The 21,878-nt window shown below is 37.2% G+C and overlaps 1 protein-coding gene across 2 annotated transcripts in view; it reads right to left on the bottom strand.

The window, feature by feature from the left end:
- NOX4 (NADPH oxidase 4) overlaps nucleotides 1-21,878 on the bottom strand; it is a 146,145-nt gene that overhangs the window by 17,634 nt on the left and 106,633 nt on the right. For both annotated transcript variants that reach the window (XM_008515327.2, XM_070623931.1), the window contains exons 14-15: nucleotides 4,114-4,233; nucleotides 2,406-2,514 (exon numbers count right to left, since the gene is read on the bottom strand). In XM_008515327.2, the coding sequence (XP_008513549.2) occupies nucleotides 2,406-2,514; nucleotides 4,114-4,233 (229 nt within the window). The remainder of the gene's footprint in view (nucleotides 1-2,405; nucleotides 2,515-4,113; nucleotides 4,234-21,878) is intronic.

The following is a 21,878-nucleotide window of genomic DNA, read 5'->3' as shown; positions in this document are numbered from 1 at the left end:
TTTTAGTTTCTTTGGGGGGTGTTTTGTCAGCATATATTAAAAATTGAAATTAATTCACAACCTCCTTAACACCTCCAACTCAGAAAGTCCAGTCTCCGGCATCAACCTAGAAAAAATATTCACAAATTTGAGAGTGGTGATTTTGCCCTTCTTGAAAGTTGCTTTTCCCTTTGTCACAGGACAGATGTGCCTCTTGGTTTCCTACTACATCACTGGCCACTCTGACAATCTCTTTGTTGGTTATTACTCATCTTTTGCTCCTCCAGAAATTGCAGTACTCTAGGACTTGGTATTATTATAATTATTATTATTATTATTTTTGCTGAGGGAGATTCACCCTGAGCTAACATCCATGCCAATCTTCCTCTAGTTTTTAGTAGGTGAGCTGCCAGCACAGCATGGCTGCTAACAGAGTGGTGTCAGTCTGCGCCTGGGAACCGAACCTGGCCCACTGAAGCGGAGCATGCTGAGCTTAACCACACACTTCTAAGATGATCTACAGTCATATCAATCTGCTCAAATGCTTTCAATGGCTTCTCATCTCTCCCTTTTTTTCTCTCCTGATTCAGCAGGCCCTTGGTGGCCCTCAGGAATCTGCACATTTTTTTTATTCTGGTAAAACATACATAAAATTTACCGTCTTAACCATCTGTTAAGTATACAGTTCAGTCACATTACTTACATTCACATTTTTGTGCAACCATCAACCACCATCCATCTCCAGAACTGTTTCATCTTCCTAAACTGAAACTCTGTATCCAGTAAACATTAACTCCTCATTCGCTCTCCCCACCAGCCCTGGCAACCACCGTCCTACTTTCTGTTTCTAGGAGTTAGACTTGCTAGGTATCGCATATAAGCAGAATCACACAATATTCGCCCTTTTGTGTCTAGTTACATAGTAATAAGTTAAAAAAATAAGCAATTTGCAGAATGATACAAATAGTGTGATTGAATTTATTGAACACTCTGAGTTACATCTAGTTATATAGATTGGGCGGGAACTTTGCTTTATCTGAATTTTTGAAAAATTTGCAGCAAGGATGCATATGTGTATTACTTATACAACTTGAAAAAATAAAGATAGACATATTAATACATAAATAAAAGGTTAATTGCAGAATAGATAAAAATGCCTGCTTTCATCTCTGTAAGAAAGAAAACTTGGGGACTGGCCCCATGGCCAAGTGGTTAAAGTTCTGTGCGCTCCACTTTAGCAGCCTGGGGTCTCAGGTTCAGATCCCAGGTGTGGACCTACTCCACCTGTCAGCCATGTTGTGAAGGCATCCCACGTACAAATTAGAGGAAGATTGGCACAAATGTTAGCTCAGGGCTAATCTTCCTCAAGCAAAAAAAAGGAAAGAAAGAGGAAGATTGGCAAGGAACGTTAGCTCAGGGTGAATCCTCCTCACCAAAAAAGAAAAAAAAGGAAAGAAAATTTAGAATTCAGGATTTTTGAAATTCTGCATACTGTGCCAGAAGTCTGGTGACGGTCCATTTGGAATATTAAAGGTAGAGACAGGGCCAGCCTTGGTGGCCTAGTGGTTAAGTTCAGCATGCTCCAGTTTGGCGGCCCAGCTTCGGCTCCAGGTTGTGGACCTACACCACTCGTCAGTGGCCATGCTGTGGCGGCAGGTGGCTCACATACAAAAAAGAGGAAGATCGGCAACAGACATTAGCTTGGCAATAGATGTTAGCTCAGGGAAAATCTTCCTCAGCAAAAAGAGGAAGATTGGCAACAGATGTTAACTCAGGGCCACTCTTCCTCAGCAAAAAAAAACAAAGTGGAGATTAGCGCTACTAAAACAAAGGATGGAATGTGTAGTAGCAATTGTCCACAGATATTTTCCTCCATCTGTCCTCCATCACCACCCTATAGCATACATTTGCATACATCGCCAGCCATATGCATACATTTCTGTGTTAAAATGTTTCATAGATATATATGCATACTCACAGATATCAATATCTGAAAAGATGTGTACCAAATTATGAACAGATGTTAGCTCTGTTTTTTTAAGTTTAAGGGATTGTTTTTTCCTCCTTACTTTTTTTTTTTTAAGATTTTATTTTTCCTTTTTCTCCCAAAGCTCCCCGGTACATAGTTGTGCATTTTTAGTTGTGGGTCCTTCTAGTTGTGGCATGTGGGATGCCGTCTCACTGTGGCCTGACGAGCAGTGCCATGTCTGTGCCCAGGATCCAAACTGGTGAAACCCTGGGCCCCCAAAGCAGAGCACGCGAACTTAACCACTCAGCCACAGGGCCGGCCCCTCCTCCTTACTTCTTAACTGCATATTTTCTGGTTTATTCTATAGCAAGCGTTTATTACTTTTGTAATTTGAAAGAAAACAACTATTTTTTTAAATTAAAAAAAACTGCAAAAGTAAAAACAAACCTAATTTTACCTTGTTATACAACATACAGAGTAAGTCTGCAAACCAGCGGAAGGACTGGATGTCTCTGCACACCCAAATAAAATACAGTCTTCTAAGCTTGTATGGTCTCCAGTCATCCCTTTAAAATTAAAATTATATGACAGTGATTAGAATGGCAAAAAAAATTTTAAGAATCCCTGTATCCTTGAAAGTTTGCTTCTCATCAGTAAGCAACCAATAGAAAAACCAGTCATTTACATTCTAGCATCTGACATAGCACTTTCTATAACTCCCAAATGAATTTAAATTGCAATCTATTGACTCAAAGGCATGATATACTCCATGAATTTAAGTGTTTATGCTTGTGAATATTATATGCACATCACCCATTTCTAGCTGAAGGCAATAAACTAAAATCATGGATCAGAATAATACCGGTTCTGCATCTCCGAAAACAAGTCCTCTATTTTCAGTAAATTCTTTCACTCATCTGGGCTCCAGTGGTCATCAGTCTTGCTCTGGCTTCCAGGCAAACTGAGCCAAAACCATTCCAGAAAGTTGGTTGTTTATCTTCTTCTTAATAATCATTAAAGAAAGAGATTTCACAACCACCTACTATGTAATGCATTCCAGCAACTCATAATTCCAAGTCTGGATTCCTATTTATAATTATGAGGTAGCCTTGAGGTTAAGAAAACACTCTTCTGCTTTCTTAACTTTAGGTATCCAAATAACTCGCAATATGTTTTCAAAACCAAATCATTTCTGGCTTGGAATATGGTTATTTTTCTCTGAACCTCGCCCAAATCCCAAATTTACATAAAGTATTTAAAATTGAAATAAAATATCATTGAAACACATCACTTCAAGTTATTTCTTTTTTAGTACTCCATAAAACAGACTTTTAATGCAAATTCTGTCTTCTTGAAAAGTGAATGGAATAGATTTGAGAATAATTTCCTACTGTCATTTTGTTTGTATTTTCAGGACAATTAATACTGATCAATTAATTTTTGCTTACCATCTTAGGATTAAAATAATGGAAATAGTATTTCCTGGTTAAGCAATCTTACCTTGGAACTTTCTGTTCTTCAGTGTGTCACAAATTTGCTGGGTAAAAGACCAAGGAATGATGTGCTCATTTGTCATCTCCTCAGAAAAGCTTACCCTGACCACACTTCTACAGTAACCCTGACCCTTTATTTCTATGTCCCATTAATCTCTTCTTTCATCAGAGTTCTAATATTTTCTAAAATAATGTCATTTATGAATTTCTCACAGATTTATTTTTCACCTGCACCATTTGAACGTAAGCTTTTTAAGGATAAGGGACTCTGTTTCACTCATTGCTGTATTACCAGAATCTATAAGATCAATTGGCAGATAGGTGCTCAAAAATATTTGTTGACTGAATGAATGAGTAGTGTCAGTTACCAGTGATGTGGAAGCAGAGACACAGAGGCTGTGGGATGACTTTAAAAGAGGAAAAGGACAGCAGAGAAGTGCTTAATTGTCATACTGACATATATTACAAGAGAGCACGCTGAAAGCCATAGACCACATATTGAGAACCACATACTGAGAACCACTGAATTTTTCCCCTCATCAATCAGTAAATAGAGTTCCTTGAGCCACAAGCAGAAGAACTCTGTAAGGAGTTCCTTCATCCTGAAAGAGAGACGTCTGAAATACCGGCAGTTTTCTATCTTGACTAATAAAATGGATCAAAATGACATACAGCAGGGTGTTGAGTATTGACGCAAATGGAGTTACTCCAATGCCTCCGGCCACGCAGAGGCTAACCTCATAGTTCAGGGATTCCTCAAATGGACTTCCAAAGGGACCATCAATGTACAGCCTGTGGAGAAAGCAGACAAAGGTGGGAAACAGGAAAATAAGTTAAATGAATTTCCTACAATAAATAGCAAACATGCTTTATCCCATTTGTAGGCTTTGTGATGGCTCAGGCCTTATTTCATTGTTTCTCATAGTGATGAGCCTACAGGGACAAGAAATGTTATCTATGAACTGTCAATATGAAAGCAAGCACATCTGTTTCTAAGTATGCTGTTTTTGAAGGAAACATTAATTAAAAATATAAATAAATGTATATAAGACCATGACAGATAGCTAAGGACAAGTTAAAGCTCTGAACGTATTACTATATTTGACCAAATTAAAATACCAATTGTTTTACTGAGTCTGAATGCAATAATAACGTTCTCTTCAATGGCAAAGTCATTAGCAGAAATATTTTCTGAAACATTTACTATGTGAACAAAAAAGAAGTAGGAGGAAAGAAAAGAAACTAACACAGTTCCTCCTCTTGCCCCAGTTAGTTCTATTAGTGTAGAAACAGCTAGAGAAGAATCTCAGAGGAATCTCTAATTACTCTACTTGTGATTATATATTCAAATGTGCGTGTGTGTGAGTGTGTGTGTGAAATCCTCTTAACTACAACAAAACTTGCTAATTGTTCACTCAATATTTGTCCTGTCGTTCTTTCTTAGTAACAAAACATTAATTTTATTCAGAGAAGCAAAGTGCCCAGCCAAAATACTACATTTCCCAGACTCCCTTGCATCTAGTTTGGCTGTGTGACTATGTTCTGGCCAACGTGGTGTAAATGGAAGCACAACTGGAAAAACTGGAAGGCTCCTTGAAGGAAGCTGTCTCTGTTGAACGTTGCAACTCTTTATCCCTCCTCCTTTCTTTCCTCCTTTCCAATACCTGAAATGTTGACTTGATGGTCTAAATACTTATCTTTGATGACTGTAAAATTACCAAATCCTCTATGGACTGCCCTGACCCAGATATCTTTATGTTAAAGAAAAATAAACACTTACATATATAAGATACTGCCATTTTAAAGCTTTTTTTCTGTTACAAAAAATAACTTTTGTCAAAAACAGTAACTGTCCAAAGAAACATATTTGTATAGCCAGGCTTATGAGATATGTGTCTTTATTGTTAAAAGCTATTGCAACCGTAGATCACTTAAGATTAAGCATCTGTGGGCTTACCAGTTAAGTATTTGGTAACTGTTTGCTAAATGAATTAATGAATGAGCAGTCTTTTGACTGTTGCACTCTATGGCATGTGGTCTGTGTGATACACTACTAGTTATTGCCAACATCTGGTTTCCTTTCCTCCTGGGTACTCAGTAGGCTATACACCCTGGGCTTTTGGTGGTTGCATTGAATGATATGCCTAACTCTGACTACTGGGATGTGAGTGGAAGCAATACTTGTTACTTCTGGAATGAGGCAGGGAAAATCTCTTTCACTTCCATAGGAACTAAAAGCCATCAGTTAAACCAGAAAACTAAAGCCAACTGGATCCCGGACCTATCACTTGCAAGAAGTTGTCCTGGAGAGCCACTGGAGCCCCAGAAGACACTGTATGAGCAAGAAATAAATCTGGTTTGTGTTTCATCACATTTTCAGGAATATTTCAATGTTAACTAGTTACTGCGCAGAAATTCGACATCACGACTACTGCACGTATGTTACAGACTTAAATCCCAAAGGTCAACTTGGAAGAAGGCTTCTTTAAAAAAAAATACTACATCTAATAGAAAAGCTACTTATTGCCCCTCAAGGAAAAATAACCAAAGTTTAAATGCTTAAGGTAGTTTTCGAAACACAGCAGAAATCCAGAAAATACTGATAGGTCATAGACTCACCATATGCTTCATTCTTATTACATCCATTTCATTCACATTGTATAACTTATTCATTCAACAACCATGTGCCACGTGCCAACTATTTCTGTGATACTATTTTGGACTCGAAGATAAAAATGACACCATATTTACCCTAACAAGAGTTTTCACATCTTCCTATGAAAACCACATTAAACGGATTGCAGCATGAAAGAATTACCACAATGCATTGATCTTTATGAAGGTAAGATCTTCTTAAAAAACATCAGTGTTGAAATTGGCGGATAATTTTAACATTTATTTACAGAGTAGAATTTAAGATAGGATTGTTTGTGCTTGCCTAAAGGGGTTTAGTTTCTCAAGCACAGTGCTTTAAAAAGATATTTCCACTGAACAGCAAAACAATAACCTTAAAATAAAGCTACTAGTAGAAGATATTTGAAAGTTAATGATACAATATATTGGATTATTAACAGAAATCTCAAAATATTAGGGGCTCAAAAACAACACACCGGGCCTTTAACATGCCAAAGTACCTTCATAATCTCCAAGCAGGGGACACACAATACTTTGTAAACATATTTCACCAGAAATTCTTTTTCTCCACAAAATATCTACTAAGATTTCAAAGAATAGAAAACAATTTAGGAAATGGAGACCTAGAGTCAAGAAAAAAAAAATATTTCTCTTTTTAACAGACTATTTCCCTTGTGGGTTTTCTCAAAGGATAACTTTAGCTACAATAGAGATTGTAAAAATTATTTTAAAGGTCAAATAAATGGGAGGAGAGACTTAACGTGCTTTTATTTCATTCAACATATAATAATGGAAAGTTTAGTATGAGTAAGACCCACTGATACCTGCTGTAGCAAAAAAAAGAAAAAAAGCAAAAAACAGGAAGATGAGTGATTGTTATGTCTGTCCTCAAAGTGGTCATAAAGAAGGAAGTGGCTAGGAAGACACAAATAAGTATAAGAAGAGGCACAATTTGAGAAGTAACTTAAGTGTACTGTATATCCACATCACACACTCACAACGTTTCGTACCTTTCACATATCATGTCATAATCTTAACACTTTAAGAGGCAGGCACAGCATCATTATCCCCTTTGAACAAATGAGGAACCTGAGACCACAAGAGGCGCCATGAGCAGTCTGAAGTTCCACTCCTCCTAGATGGAACATTGAGGTGGCGTTGGGGAGAGGGTGTGAGGCAGAGTAAAAGGCGAGGAGAGAGAGACAGGGTCCAGTCCTTGATAAAAACCTGTTAGATCTCAGTCACAGATCTAAATATATCTTTCTGCCCAGAAATAAGATGTGTTTTCGTGATAGCAATTGCTTACATGTGACAATTATGTGGAACTAACCCTGCTTGCACACAAGCAGGAAAGAAAGAGCAACACTGCTACACACCTGCTTTGATCAAGCAGCTGTGTGCTCCATCATGCAGGTGGTAAAAGTGAAAAGAATGGATACAGACTCTTTGCTAATGAGTGTTTGCAGTGATAGGAAAATGGACCACTATTCTCAGCAAAAGCCAGACGGGGTCAAATGTTGCAACTGTTCAGTGGTGTTTAGATTTTCTAGCCATGAACTTCCAACTTTCATTATGGAGATTCCAGCAAGGGTAAGGGAGTGGGGGTAGCTTTGTTGTTACAATTCTGAAATTCTCCACCCTCAATTTCTCTGTGATATAAAACTACTGTTTAATTACACATTTTGACATATGCAAGTTTCTTAGTAATTAAAATGTCATATTATAAAAGAATAGACTTTACTCGATAAATATACTTTTAAAGAATAAAGAAAGGATGTGATGTGCTAGTCTAAGACATAACAGATCTTGTGATTAGTAGCTGTCTCCAATGAGAGAGCAGGCTGTGAGAGGACAGAATATAAAGGTAAGAATAAATAAATGTTTTTCTTAATAGCCATTTGATGGATAACAACACTGAACAATTTTATGGTGTTTTAAAGATTACAAAACACATTTATAAAAGGTTCTGATTTGATCTCAGACCTATCCTGTGTCAGCAAAATATGGCAAAAATGGGCATTTCTCCACATATTTTCTCTGTGCTGATGTCAAAAGAGATGTTACTTTTAATGAAGTTCCAGACTGTAACAACATTTTGGGGCAGTGAGGTTTCTCCAGGAAATAACTATCTTTAAATGAAACTAGACAGCCCAAAGATTATTTTTCTTACCTTTTCCTTGCCTATCCTGACAACAGTGTAGCTGTGGGATTCATAGAGGGCTATGTGCTTTAGAGGAATTATTATTTATTTATTTATTCACGTATTTAGTCTTTTAAGGTATGCTTTTTGGAGGGAGATTGGCCCTGAGCTAACATCTGTTGTCAATCTTCCTCTTTCTTTTTTCTCCCCACGCCCCAGTACATAGTTGTGTATCTGAGTTGTAGGTCATTCTAGTTCTTCTATGTGGGATGCCACCACAGCATGGCTTGATGAGCACTCTGTAGGTCCACGCCCAGGATCCAAACTGGTGAACCCCAGGCCACTGAAGCAGAGGGTGTGAACTTAACCACTTGGCCATGGCGCCGGCCCCTAGATGAATTATTTATAATTATTAAATGAGAGTTGGATGGCATTATTCCATTTTATTGATTAGAAAGCTGAGGCTCTGGAAGTTTAAATATTTGCACATCTAATAAGTGGCTTATGTCTAGCATCAGAATGAACTCCATTTCTGCATGTAAACCAAACAAACCAAAACTGTCTTCCCAAACAGGAGTTTGTTGTAATTCTTTCAATCAGAGAAATAATCAACTAAACATTTTATCAGTGATGATTAGCTCTCTTTATGACTTGAAATATTTTCACCTTAAAGTCTATTTTATCTGAAACCATTTTCCTTTGGTTAGAATTTCTCTGCTATATTCTTCACCTTCTTTAACTTTCAGCCTTTCCATAGCTTTAGGTTTTGAGTGAATCTCTTGAAAACAGCTTACTATGCTATTTTATTTTTTTATTCCAGTCTGACAGACTTTTCCTTTGAACTGGAGAATTTAGTTCAATTATGTTGAATTACTTACCGCAATATCATCTTACACTGTTTATTTGTCCCACTTTTTCTGTTTCCTCCCCTGTGCTCTCTTTTCTTGACTACTTGTATATTAAGTGTTGGTCTCTGCTTTTAGTTTTCTATAAGTAAATTATAACGTTTCTCAGGGTGAATTTATTTCCATCATGTTGCTGGGATTTATTGGTATCGCTGAAGTTGAACTATTATTTCTTGAAGTATTACAGTGGCTTCGCTCTCTCTCTCTTTTTCCTTTCCTTTCTGAAATCTAAGATAAAGGAATGTAGGAACCTCTCACTCCATCCACATATGTCAACTTTTCTTTCATATTTTCCATATCTTTATCTCCCTATGCTGCATTTTGGATAATTATTTCAGTTCTATGTGACAATTCGTTTATTCTCTCTAAGGCTGTGTTAATCTGCTAAATTTATGATATCGTATCTTTCATTTCTAGAAGCTCTATTAGCCCTTTTGCAAAGTGCCTTGAGAAATTTGATTGTCCCTTGTCTCTTAATCACTATTTTAATGCTCTTTTTATTTCTTTAGACATATTAAACATTTATGTTATACTTTTTGAATATATAGTTTCTACTAACACATGCTCATGATGTTTTGTTTCCTCATTTTTTTAAAAAAAATGAGCTCATATTCCTTAGTGCCTTATGTCTAGGAATCCTTTGAGGATTAAAATGTATCCTCCAAAAGAAGATTTTCATTTTCCTCTTCCAGGCAACAGGAAGATGCCGTGAACCTCAAACCACTTTAAACTAAATTTTTGTCTCTGGGTTTACAGGGCTGTATGCATATTATGAATTCACTGTTCTGATCAAAACGAGATGGAGCTTGTGGTTACTAAAAGTCAAGGGAGATTTTTTTTTTTTTTTAATGCCTCTCAGAGCTACGGGCAAAACAAATCAATTCTTTCCACTACTTCCTTTTGCAGAGCAGATTATTCAACCTCTACTTTATGTACTGAGGTTGTTGCACTTGAGGAGTCTAGGCCATTTGCGGGGGTCTCTGATCTGCTCTCCAACCTTCCTGAGATGCCAGGCCTTATCTCTTGTCCATTACACATATGGCCCATTAAAACCATCTCTAACCTTTAGGGGATAAATAGATATGTTGTTAAGAGCAAATGCGAGCTCAAATACTCACTTCGCTTACTCATCTAGATAGGAAATTTCTTTCGGTTTACGACCCCAAGCAATTTCCTTCATGTCCTACCATCTCAAACAAGCATTAAAAATTATTAATGTGTGTTGGTTAGGGAACATTTTTAGATTTTTCTGTACCCATAAGATTATTACTGAGCATCTAGTATGCTATATTATGTTTATTTTTCATCTTGCATACATACACATACACATACACACACACACACACGATGTAAGATGAATCCCCATTATTGGACTTAGTTCCTATAGAAAATTAAAGAGAAATTTTTTTTGCCTCTTGGTTTTGTTTTTTGTGCTGGCTAATGTGGCTTGATCTGCCAATATGTGACTTGAAACTTTTATTAATATGCAAAAAATAGTTCAAATACTATAAAAGGTACCAAACTCTTCAGACGGTTCAAACACTAGGTAGTTAAGCTAACAAACTCCTAGTGAATTTTCAAGTGTAGCATCTAGCCAAATTTCACACCCTTCTCCAACAGACATTTAAAAACAGCTGCAACCCTTGCTAAAATAAAATTATCTTTAAAAGCTTTTCGAGGGAATATGTTCAGTTAAAATAAACATTCTTTGAGTTTAGATCTTTAGTTTAGACTTTTATACTACAATCAGCCTTTCCAACAGAGTGTTATTTTATAAATTGTATTTAATTTGAACTGTTGTTTATTTAGATGGTAATGAATCCTTTTAGTTTTTTTGTCGACTTATTATATGCCTTTAGGCTCAAATATTTTAGATTTTTTTTCTCAAACGAGTCATTCTATATTTTTCTTAGCTCTCCTCCTTTTTCCACTTGGCAACTTGTCTTCCTGCTGAAAGCAAGGTATACAGCAGGTCTTTATATTAATTGCTGGATAATTTTAGGTTATACAAACTTTTAAATCTCAAATTTCTTGGTGCTATATTTTGTTTTTAACATTTCTTTTCCAATAATTTAGAGAGTTCAATTCAGTTAAGAAATAGACCATGGATTCTACCATTATTATGTGTCTTGTGTTCAGAGCCAAAAAAGAGAAAGGGTAGGGAAGAAACAGAAAAGGTAGGAGAAATAAATAGTACAAAATAATGTTGTAGGATATAACTCAATGTAAATGAACTAAAATCTTCAGTTCAAAGGAAAAGACTGTCAGACTAAAATAAGAAAATAAAATAAAATAGAGTAATAACTCTTTTCAAGAGATTCACCTAAAACATAAGGATACAAAAGAGTTAAAAGTTAAAGGATAAAAATATAGGAGGGAAATTCTAAGAAAAGCAAAATAGTTGTAGTTACATGGATTTCAGATAAAACAGAATTTAACTAAAAAATATTACTATAGATATATTGCTACTAATTATTGATAATTCAGCTGGGTGTGCTTTCAGATTTTCCTTTGTAAGCAAAGATAGGCAACAAGGAGAGAGATTTCTTTATTCTACTCTCTTCTTTTCTGCTCAGCATGCTGAGCATTTCTCTCTCCTCTGGTGACAGATGTGGTGAAATTTGACCTTGAAGGGAATTTTTGAAAAGCCCTTCATTAGGCTTTGACTAACATGATGCGGTACATTTCTATTCCAAGTATGGTTCTTGGACTAACAGAATCAATTTCCAAGAACTTGCTAGAAAGACAGAATCTTAGGCCCAACCTCAGACTTAATGAACCAGAAATTGTATTTTATTAAGATCTCCAGGTGATTTGTCTGCACATTAAATTCTGAGAAGCATTGCTCTAGGGCATCTTTCCAGAGAACCCCGCTAATTGCAATAATAAAATGGGATTTTCCCTCTATTTTTCTCTTCTATTCTATGAACATTATCTCCTTCCAGACTTTATAGAAAGTGATGATTTGGTGATATCAAGATCTGGAGGATAAGGTCTGCTACCTGAATATGAATATTCCCCCAAATTGTATGAACAACAAGGAATGCAAATAGTTACACATGATCCATGCCTTGAGCATTACTAGGAGACAGAGAATACCTATTACAGAAAAGTGATCATTAATACCAACAGGAAAAAAAGTGGTTGAAATGGAAGACAGGCAAGTAATGTCCGAAATACATATAACTGTAGTCTCTGAAAACAAAACCAGACCAATGACACAGAACCGTATTTAAAAATATAAACCAAGAAAGTAAAAATTCAGGAATGCCATTAAAAAAACCTCAACCTATAAAGTTACAAAGCCTTTGAGAATTAAATGGAATATTACTATATTTTGTGAGTATATGGATTTTAACGTCCTGCTTCACCTTTCCCTGCCATCATTTTTCTTTTCCCTAGGTAAGTCTGGAATAATAGAACCCCAAAATGCTAGATTTCAGCTGTGACACAATTTATCAACTGCAAAACTTTTCAGACAGAATGAAATAATCTATTGCTATAAGTTTCTGTCATTCCAGTTTATATGCTTACTAATCAATTGATTAGAGGCTCTTAATAAACAAGAGGAAAATTACATAATTAGTAAGTATAACTCATAGAAGAAATGGACATAATAAATAAAACACTATACATGAAAGTACTTTAAAAACAATAAAACACTATAAAAACAAAACATATTTTTATAAATACAGCTAGCCCTACTCTCTGGGCATCACCAACTTCCTCCTTGGGTTTTACTGTTAACTCAAAAACCCAAGAAAACCAAGATGCTGTGCTAGAATAGTTTAGCCCTTTGGGGCCGGCCTGGTGGTGTAGTGGTTAAGTTTGTGCACTCCCCTTCAGCAGCCCAGGGTTCGCAGGTTCGGATCCTGGGTGTGGACCTAGCACCACTTATCAAGCCACACTGTGGTGGCATCCCACATAAAACAGAGGAAGATGGACACAGACGTTAGCTCAGCAACAATCTTCCTCAAGCAAAAAGAGAAGGATTGGCAGAGGATGTTAGCTCAGGACCAATTTTCCTCACACAAAAAAAATAAATAAATAAAAATTTGAGCCCAGTTGTTATCTCCAGTTGCTGGCATGTAATAGGCACCAAACAAATATGTGTTGAAAAAAGTACTAAATGAACAAAATATGTGCAGCATGTTCATTTGCTTTTAATTTTAATTTAGAAACAATATAGCTGAGACCTCATTCACTATGGGGGAGAATGTTCACAGTTTGGTAAAATTTGCTATTAGCAAAACTTTCACAGAAATTACTTTCAGTACAGAAATTTCAATAGCAAAAATCAGCCTTTTTAAATCCAAGTAGAAGGAAAAATACAACTTAAAAGAGTTATTAAAATAATTAAGGAAGATGAATAAAACTATGTTTTCAATATATAGTCATAAAGTAAATTAAAATATAGGCTCTCAAATCCAGTGTAAATCATAGCTTCTCCAGCTTGTAGCAGTTTGACCTCGAGCAAGTTACCTATCACTTTGTACCTCAATTACATCCTTTGTAAACAGAAGGTGATATAAATAATACGCATCTCGCCAGTTATTGTAGGGACTAAATGAGATAATTCAGGCAAGGCAAAGACCACTGGTTGCCTAGCCTTTTTCTATTTTCCCTTCTTCATTCCCAATTTGGCAGTGGTGATATAGCAGTGTATTCACTTAAAAAAGAACTACATTTCCCACCCTTTCTTTCAAATGGTGATGGCCATAAGACCCAGTTGAGGTGAGTTAGATGTGAGAAATTTGGGGTTGGGTTTCTGAGAGGTTCTATGAAAGGACGCCCAACTCAGCTTGCAGGTACCTTTTCTCCTCTTTCTCTTCTTTCTTCTGCCTGGAACGAGGATATGGTAGCTGAAGTTGAAGGAGTCATCTTGCACTCATGAGAAGGAAACAGGAAGGGAGTTGCAGCCACTTCAGATGTAATGTCCTGACACTGAACCAATACCAGTACCAATGCCACTTATCCTGGTACTTTTTCTTACATGAGAAAAACAAGCCCCCATCATTTTTAGCTACATTTCTGTTTTATGTAGCTGAGTGCTAAGACACCTGATAAGGTTTTAACATAGTACTTGGACATAGTAAGCGTTTGATAAATGTTAGATATTATTATTAATAATAAAGGATTGTAATTTACATCCATTTAATGCTGATGTAAATATACATTTCTGGAAATTTATTTGCCTTTCTTATCTTTATCTGTTTAGCTTTTACCTTAAAAAGTTCTTCTAATTAAAAAACAAAAACAAAAAGCTATCTGAGACCCTTACTGCTGAAACCTAAAATGAGGTATAATAACAATATACACTCTTTGTTGAACATTTAATTTAATCCAGGGTCTACACTAAATGTTCCACATACACCTTCACTCCTGATCCACACAACTTTCAGCAAGGTATAATCTCCCTTTCACTGCAGTAGGAACTAAAACTCAAAAATGTTAAGTAATTTTCTCAAGATCACAACTTCTGTTAAGGGGAAAAAATTTGTCTCCAAACTCATTTCCTTAATGATCACATATTAATCATTATAGTCAATTATAAATTATTTTGGTTAGGAATAATACATAGAGGCAAAAACAAATCTGAAAAGGGCGCATTGTGACAAGGACCTCCTGGAAAATTCTGCTTGGCAGGCTGGAAGGGTCCAGGGCCATCCTTCATATAATAATTCTTTCTTTATCTGGGAAAAAGATGACTGTGATGAAGTGTTTCCCTGGAGAGGATGGTATTGCAGTTTTCGACCATTCCATTCTCAGACGATAATCATATCAGTAAAAACAACAAGAAGTGGGAAGGAGTTAAAAAGCCTGAGATAGTCTTCAAAATCTTTCTATCTTGCTCTCCTGGTCCTCAAACATTAGCGTGCATCAGAATTTCCTGGAGGGCTTATTAAAACAGAGTGTGGGGCTCCACCCCAGGATTATCTGAGTCCGTAAGTCTGGGAAGAAGTCTGAGAATGGGTGTTTCTAACAATATCCCATGTGACACTGATGTTCTAGTAGAGCAGGTAGGAGGACAGGGAGTGAGCTGGCGCACAGGGTGATTTTAAATATGGTGATCAGGGTCAGCTCTTAACATCTGAGCTAAGACTTGGTGGGAGGTGGTGGGTGGTGATGCACATCGTTTGAACAACTTAAAGGAACAACTTAAAGAAAGAAACTTCACCAGCAGAGAGCTAAGAAATCTCTGGTATTATTGTGCAATTATTACCTGATGCAATCTCATGCACGAATAAAAGCAACATTGTTTAAAAAACCACTTTGATTGACGTTTGTTTCTTGGAGCTCTGAATCATTCAATCAAGGCCTTACAAATGGAAGCCATTAATTAATTTAGGGTCTGCTAGGAGAAAACCTCTTTGGCAAGGAATTCCCATAAAATAGGCATCTTACCAAAATTATGCTACCATAACCATTATGAATTGATAAATTTAATATAAGACTGGCTTTTAAACTGCTGTTTTAATGTTCATTTAAACTACAGAGTTCATAAACTGCTTCTGAAATCATAGTTTAACTCTCATAACATCTCACTTTTCTATAGCTGAGAATATTGTTGAGGAGATATAAATCACCTTATGTAAAAGGGAGGTCATTTCTATCCAAGGATGTTAAGATGGGATTTTTAAGATTTGTGACAAAGGAAGACTTTCAGGCCACTTTCTCTCTCAACTGATAGACAATCTCTGAGTCAAAACAAACAAACAAGCAAAAAACCAAAAAACTAAAAACGACTGATATTTGAGATGTATGACAGCTGAGAATGCAGGATGGAGCAGAACAAGGAAAGTAAATAGTTGTCAAAGGTGTTAGATGGAGAATCACGTCTGCTTAATTTACCTCCAGAAATTGTTTACTTCCTCAGCTTGTTTTGAGATTTCAGCCGCCTGAACCCCCAGCTATAGGCTAATCTTGGCCCTATCCTTGAAGCAGTCCATTCTTATCTGAGTCCAGAACGAGTTATTCTCTCAGCACTGGGGCATCCTTACAGCTTGCCCACTAGCCTTGCACTAACAGAGTTTCTTGACTTATCACATATCTGAGCCAGTCTTCACAATTGCAGCAGCATCTCAGTTTTTGTAGGATTGCTTGCTTTTTATGATGGTCTGCCTTTGCTTTTATAATCCTGATGGCAGGGTTTTTACTTGTGAATCCCAGCCCAGGGGCTAGGACCTACTACCTACTGATAAACCAGCTGAATTCTGACATCTCACTTGCCTACATTTGCAAATATCAAAAGAATTTGGAATCCTCATTACCGCATTCCACACTCTACTCAGAATATCAACTTTTTTAGATCTCTCGCCAGGCAGGTATTAGAATCTCACCTACTAAGAGAAAACCTAAGTTTAGAGATGAGAAGATAAGAGACAGTAATCCTTTAATGAGGGGCAATACTAAAATATTACGTATATTGTGAAGAATGTTGTGAACAGCAGCAATTGTGGAGACTGTACTAGAACAGCTGCGCACCACTCAGAAGCAGGAACACAATAGAAAAGCTCCTTCCTGATTAATCGCTCCCCAAACAGATCCCATGGCCCAGAGCCATCTCTGTTGGGCAGAACAACGTGTCCCTCCGGCAGGATCTAGACTGGAGCAAAGACACTAAAGCAGACCATGTGGTAGAATTTTCCCCCGCCCTGAAGTAAGGCATAGTTTTGAGACAAGGTAGATCAGAGCTGAGAACGAGGACGGTGATGAGAATTCACATTTACAAAAGGCCAGATACTTCACATCATTTTATTTAAGGATCACAAAGCCTTACCAGGTAGAATTTATGCCAGGCACTGTGCATTCCTCAAAGCAACATTAGAAGGATGCGATTTGTGAAATAATGAGAAACATGTACATTGGTCTCTGCCCCTGGTTCCTGACACAGAGCTCCTAAGACCTTTGTAATTTCCTGAGTGATAGATGCTTCTGACACAGGATTTCTAAATCTCTTAGAATTTCTTAGGTGATGGGAATGTCTTTTGTTCTAATGAGGCGACTCTTGGTGGGCTCCTGGATGGGGGATGGTCACCAGGAACACCAGGCCATGATTAGAAGCTTGGAACTTTCAGCTCCAGCCCCTATTCTCTAGAGAGCAGAGAGGAGCTGGAAATGAAGTTAATATGTGATCATGCATCTGTGATGAAGCATCCATAAAAACCCCAATAGTATGGGATTCAGAGAGCTTCCAGTTTGTTGAACACATCTACATGCCAGGGGGATGGCATACCCCAACTCCACAGGGACAAAAGCTCCTGCTACGAATCCTTCCAGACCTCACCCTATGTATCTTTTCATCTGGTTGTTCATCTGTATGCTTTATCACGTACTTCATCATATAATAAATCCATGTTCCCTGAGTTCTGTGAGCTATTCTAGCAAAGGATGGAATCCAAGGAGGGGGTCATGACTTGTAGCCAATTTGGATAGACATTCTGGATAACTTGGGGACCTGCTACTTGGAATTAGCATCTGAGGTGGGAGTGGGCAGTCTTATGGGACTGAGCCCTTAACCTGTGGGGTCTGCACTAACTCTGGTTAGTGTCAGAACTGAATTGAATTGCAGGATATCCAGCTGGTATCAGAATTGGTTGGTGTGGGAAAACCCCACACACATCTGGTGTCTGAAATATTGTATGAGAGAGTAAAGGAGAAACAGAGAATTTTTCCTATAGTACTATTATTACCTCCATTTGAAATAGAGAAAAAAAAATAAATAATGCTCAGACCTGCTATGTGTCTGCAGTCATGGTGCCAGTAAGCCGGGACGTAAGTCAAGTGAAAAAGCTGGAACCCCTTCCTTGAACTCCTCCCTCTTCTCTCCCCTCCCCTCTTCCTTTTCAGGCCTTCCCTCTCCCTCTCCCTCTTGTCCAGCAGCCAGCACATTCTGTTGATTGTGCCTTTTAAGAACCTCAGACATCCATCTGCTTTTCCCTATTACTATGACTACAGAATTGTCCTTTTGAATGTGAAATTGCCAACTAGCTGGTGTGCTGGCCCCATGTGGTGCCTCATGTCCCTCTCTGGCGTCGTAATAAACCTATGGAAATGCAAATCTAATTATTTTGCTCCTCTGCTTAAAATTCTGTCATGGCTCTTCAATGTCTTCACAACAAAGTCAAAGCTCTTCTAAATGGCAATCCAGGACCTTCACGGAGTGGTCCCTGCCCTCATTTCTCCTTACACCTCCACCCCTTCAGTGTATGTACATGTATGTGTGTGTGTGCATGCACGGATGCATGCATATGTGCACGCGTACACACGGATTTTCAGCCAGATCACCTGGAGGTGATCTCTCAAAGAACCACCAATTTCAATGGGTCCATATGCTGTTACACTCTTTGTTCCACCTGAAAATCTCTTCATCTTGTTCCATAGCACTTGTCAAGATTTTACTCAAAGAGAAAATTAAACTTTATATAAATTACCTAAACAGGAAGGCATTTTCTCTTCTCTCCTCCCATTGAATTTAGTATGTTTCTCCGTAACTTATAGGTCCTATCATATCCCTATAAGCAATTTCTCGATTAAACTCCGGTTCTGCCTTTTCCCCACCAGACTCCAGGTTCCTCAAAATCATATACTACATCCTAATTACTTTTCTATGGTCAGTAATTGTGACTGCTTCTGGTGCATGATAATTGTTCAATAAATATTTGAAGAATGGGTGAATGGAAAAACAGACAGATGAATGAATGAGAGGCAGTACAGCATAATTAGGTATAATTTGGGGGCCAAACATACCCAGGTTTGAGAACCAGCTCTGCCAAATGTCTTTGGGTAAGTCACTTACCCCTTTAAATCTCAATCCCCTAATCAGCAAAACCTGTAAAATTGAGGGAAATAGTGCTTCCTAATTCATAGAGGAATGTTGAAGATTAAATGAAATAATGCATGTAAAGTGCATAACACAGTCCTGTAATGTGGAAAATGTTGTGTTGTTATTTCTTTATTATGAATGAGAATAACTTAGCTCAGGTGACAAACATATTATAGACATGCAGACTGAACAAAAATTCCTGAAGAGGGAGGGAGGGTCTCTGGAAGAAAAGGAACTCAAAACTTTCTTTGGGAAGACAAAGGAAGCTAAGTTGGAGAAGAGGTGAAATCTGGAAAGGTCATCTGAGGCTTTGCAGTTTATTATCCAATATCACCATTTGAAGCCATTTTTACGCAACCCATTGGAAATGACATTGGGTTGAGACTTTGCTTTTATTGTCCAAATATTTAAGGTTGTCTTTTGGTGGCAAACCAAACCAAAGAGGAACAGCTCTGACTTTTGTCAGAAATGATGTTTCCCTCCCTAAATAGTCTGACATTAAGCATTTCAGAGAACTTGATCTTTATGAGAACCAAATAGAGATATGCAACATTTTATTGCTGTATGTTCACAATATTTTTACATATATTATGATTAAACCTTACAGAGTCATTGGATCATGTTTTGCTGACCTAAGTGCCAAAATGGTTGCAAGTTATTTGTGAGCAAAATTATGCCAAATGTCTTCAACCATTTTATATCTCCAACCTGTTTACAAGGATAAGAATATTTATAGCTACTTTCTAGTCTAAATACATTATAAACCTAAGTCTTTCAAAGTTAATAACAATGACACCAGCTAAAGAATGAACAACAAAGCTTAAGTTTCATTATCTCCATTTCTTTCCTCTAACCTATGGATCAACATGTATTTTGTATTAAGTATACCTTCATTTTCTTCTTTTCACTCATCGTTCTCTCTCTCACAATGGTCACATCTATTCACGCACCAACAATTTTCATGGTGCAATGTCTTCAATTACATCCTAATGAGAATGGATGTCCCTGGCTTAGGCAATGGATCAAATTTGAGTTCATGAATGTAAGAATGCAATTAATGGACATGATTAAACTTAGAACAAAGTTTCCCAGCACCATTGTAGGTAATTTTTTTTAAAAAAATGGCTTTCCCTTAAAATGCACATACACATATACACATTTCAAGAAATAGTCAGTTCTCTTCTTCATGAATATTTTCCCCTAAATAAAGGACACTCTTTTCCATGTTTCATTATCTCTTAGGTGTCTCTTGATAACAAGATGATTAAGATTACAGGGACACTATGCTGACTAAAGAACCTACCCCCAATCTAAATTATCACAGTCCATGCCCCAGCCTATATTAACCAGTATCGAGTGAGTCTCACTTAAAGAAGGTCAGCTACATTATGCTCTGTAAATATCACTCTGTGACACTACATAATAGGGGGCAAACAAGTTCTTCCTAACCCATATTTTAGTTCTTAAAACACACCTGTCACTAATAGTCTATATTCAATGAGTCAGTAAAACAACCAGAAAAGTGAGGGCAAAAAATCTCAGCATAAATAGACCTTCTGCATTATGAATGAACACAACAACTACTAATGGTTTGATTAAATTTTCAGCTTTCCAGAAAGTTTTGTGTCACAAAATTACAAATTCCTTGAGTTTTACTTATCTTCAATAATGAATAATTAGAGTATATTTGAGAGACAATATAAATAAGAGAATAAATGAGAGTATTTAAAACCATGAATAATCCAAAATTAGTCTAAATTAGGTCTAGACATACGCAAATCCCTGCCCACTTGTATTTACTGATTGGCTCTTACCACAACGCTCTCTTCTCCCAGCCCAACGTTCTTTTTGTTTTTGGTTTTTGTTTTTGTTTTCTGAGGAAGATTGGCCCTGAGCTAACATCTGTGCCAATCTCATTCTATTTTGCATGTGGGATGCCGCCACAGCATGGTGTGATGAGTGGTGAGTAGGTCTGCACGCAGGATCCGAACTTGCAAGCCCCAGGCCACCGAAGTGGAGCCCACAAACCCAACCTATGCCACCGGGCAAGCCCCTCAACATTCTTACATGGGCATTTTTTACATACCCACAATTTTTGCTCCCATGCCCTTCCCTGGATGAACTCAACGCTCCCTAGGCACAAACAGAATTCCAGTATCCCTTCTCTGTCCCACTAGTACTTCCTAAAATTCTACTGCCAAACCCGACACTAAATGGGCAATGGGAAGATGCAAGTACTTACTATTCTATAACTTAAATAAACTAACTGTATTTAATCTAGGATTTTTATATAAATATTTCTCAGACCCAGATACCTTTAATTAGCATGCTTTCATTTGATAGTTCAGAAAACTGGAGCTCATAAAGATGTTAAATGGTCACCAAAGCAGTGCCTCACATCAGCATCTAGCAATAACTTAGAAATATTGAATAAATTATACTTCTCTAAATATTAATAAGAGTGGGTTGACAAAAGTATCCCGATATAAGAGCTATCCTCCAAGATCAATGAACAATCTATTTTCCAAAGGTGTGTGGAAACATGCAAATCTAGTTAATTGTACATGCAATTTTGAATGAACAGTAATAAATAACATTTGCAGCTAAAATGGAGTATTTACTCTGCACCAAGCTCAATTCTAAATATTTTTGTCTATTATTTTATTTAATCTTCATAAAACCGCTGAGTGGTAGGTATATTATCTCCCCTCTTTCACACAGGTATAACTGAGGCACAGAGGGTTGGGTTGCCCCAGGTCACAAGTCAGCTGGTAAGGCAGTCTGCTTCAGAGTCCACACCCTTATCCACCATTACATGGTATGTGATTCTTTCAATGTACAGATGCCAAAAAGAATATCTACCCCAAGGGTTAGACACTGACAAAGGATTGTCACACGGTATCTCTGTTAAAAATGAGAATGGATCACATCA

This window comes from Equus przewalskii, chromosome 6 (genome assembly GCF_037783145.1).
Source record: "Equus przewalskii isolate Varuska chromosome 6, EquPr2, whole genome shotgun sequence".
In the NCBI taxonomy this organism is placed as follows: Eukaryota; Metazoa; Chordata; class Mammalia; order Perissodactyla; family Equidae; genus Equus; species Equus przewalskii.
The sequence above is the reverse complement of the archived record's forward strand: the minus strand, read 5'-3'. Positions and strand labels throughout refer to the sequence as shown.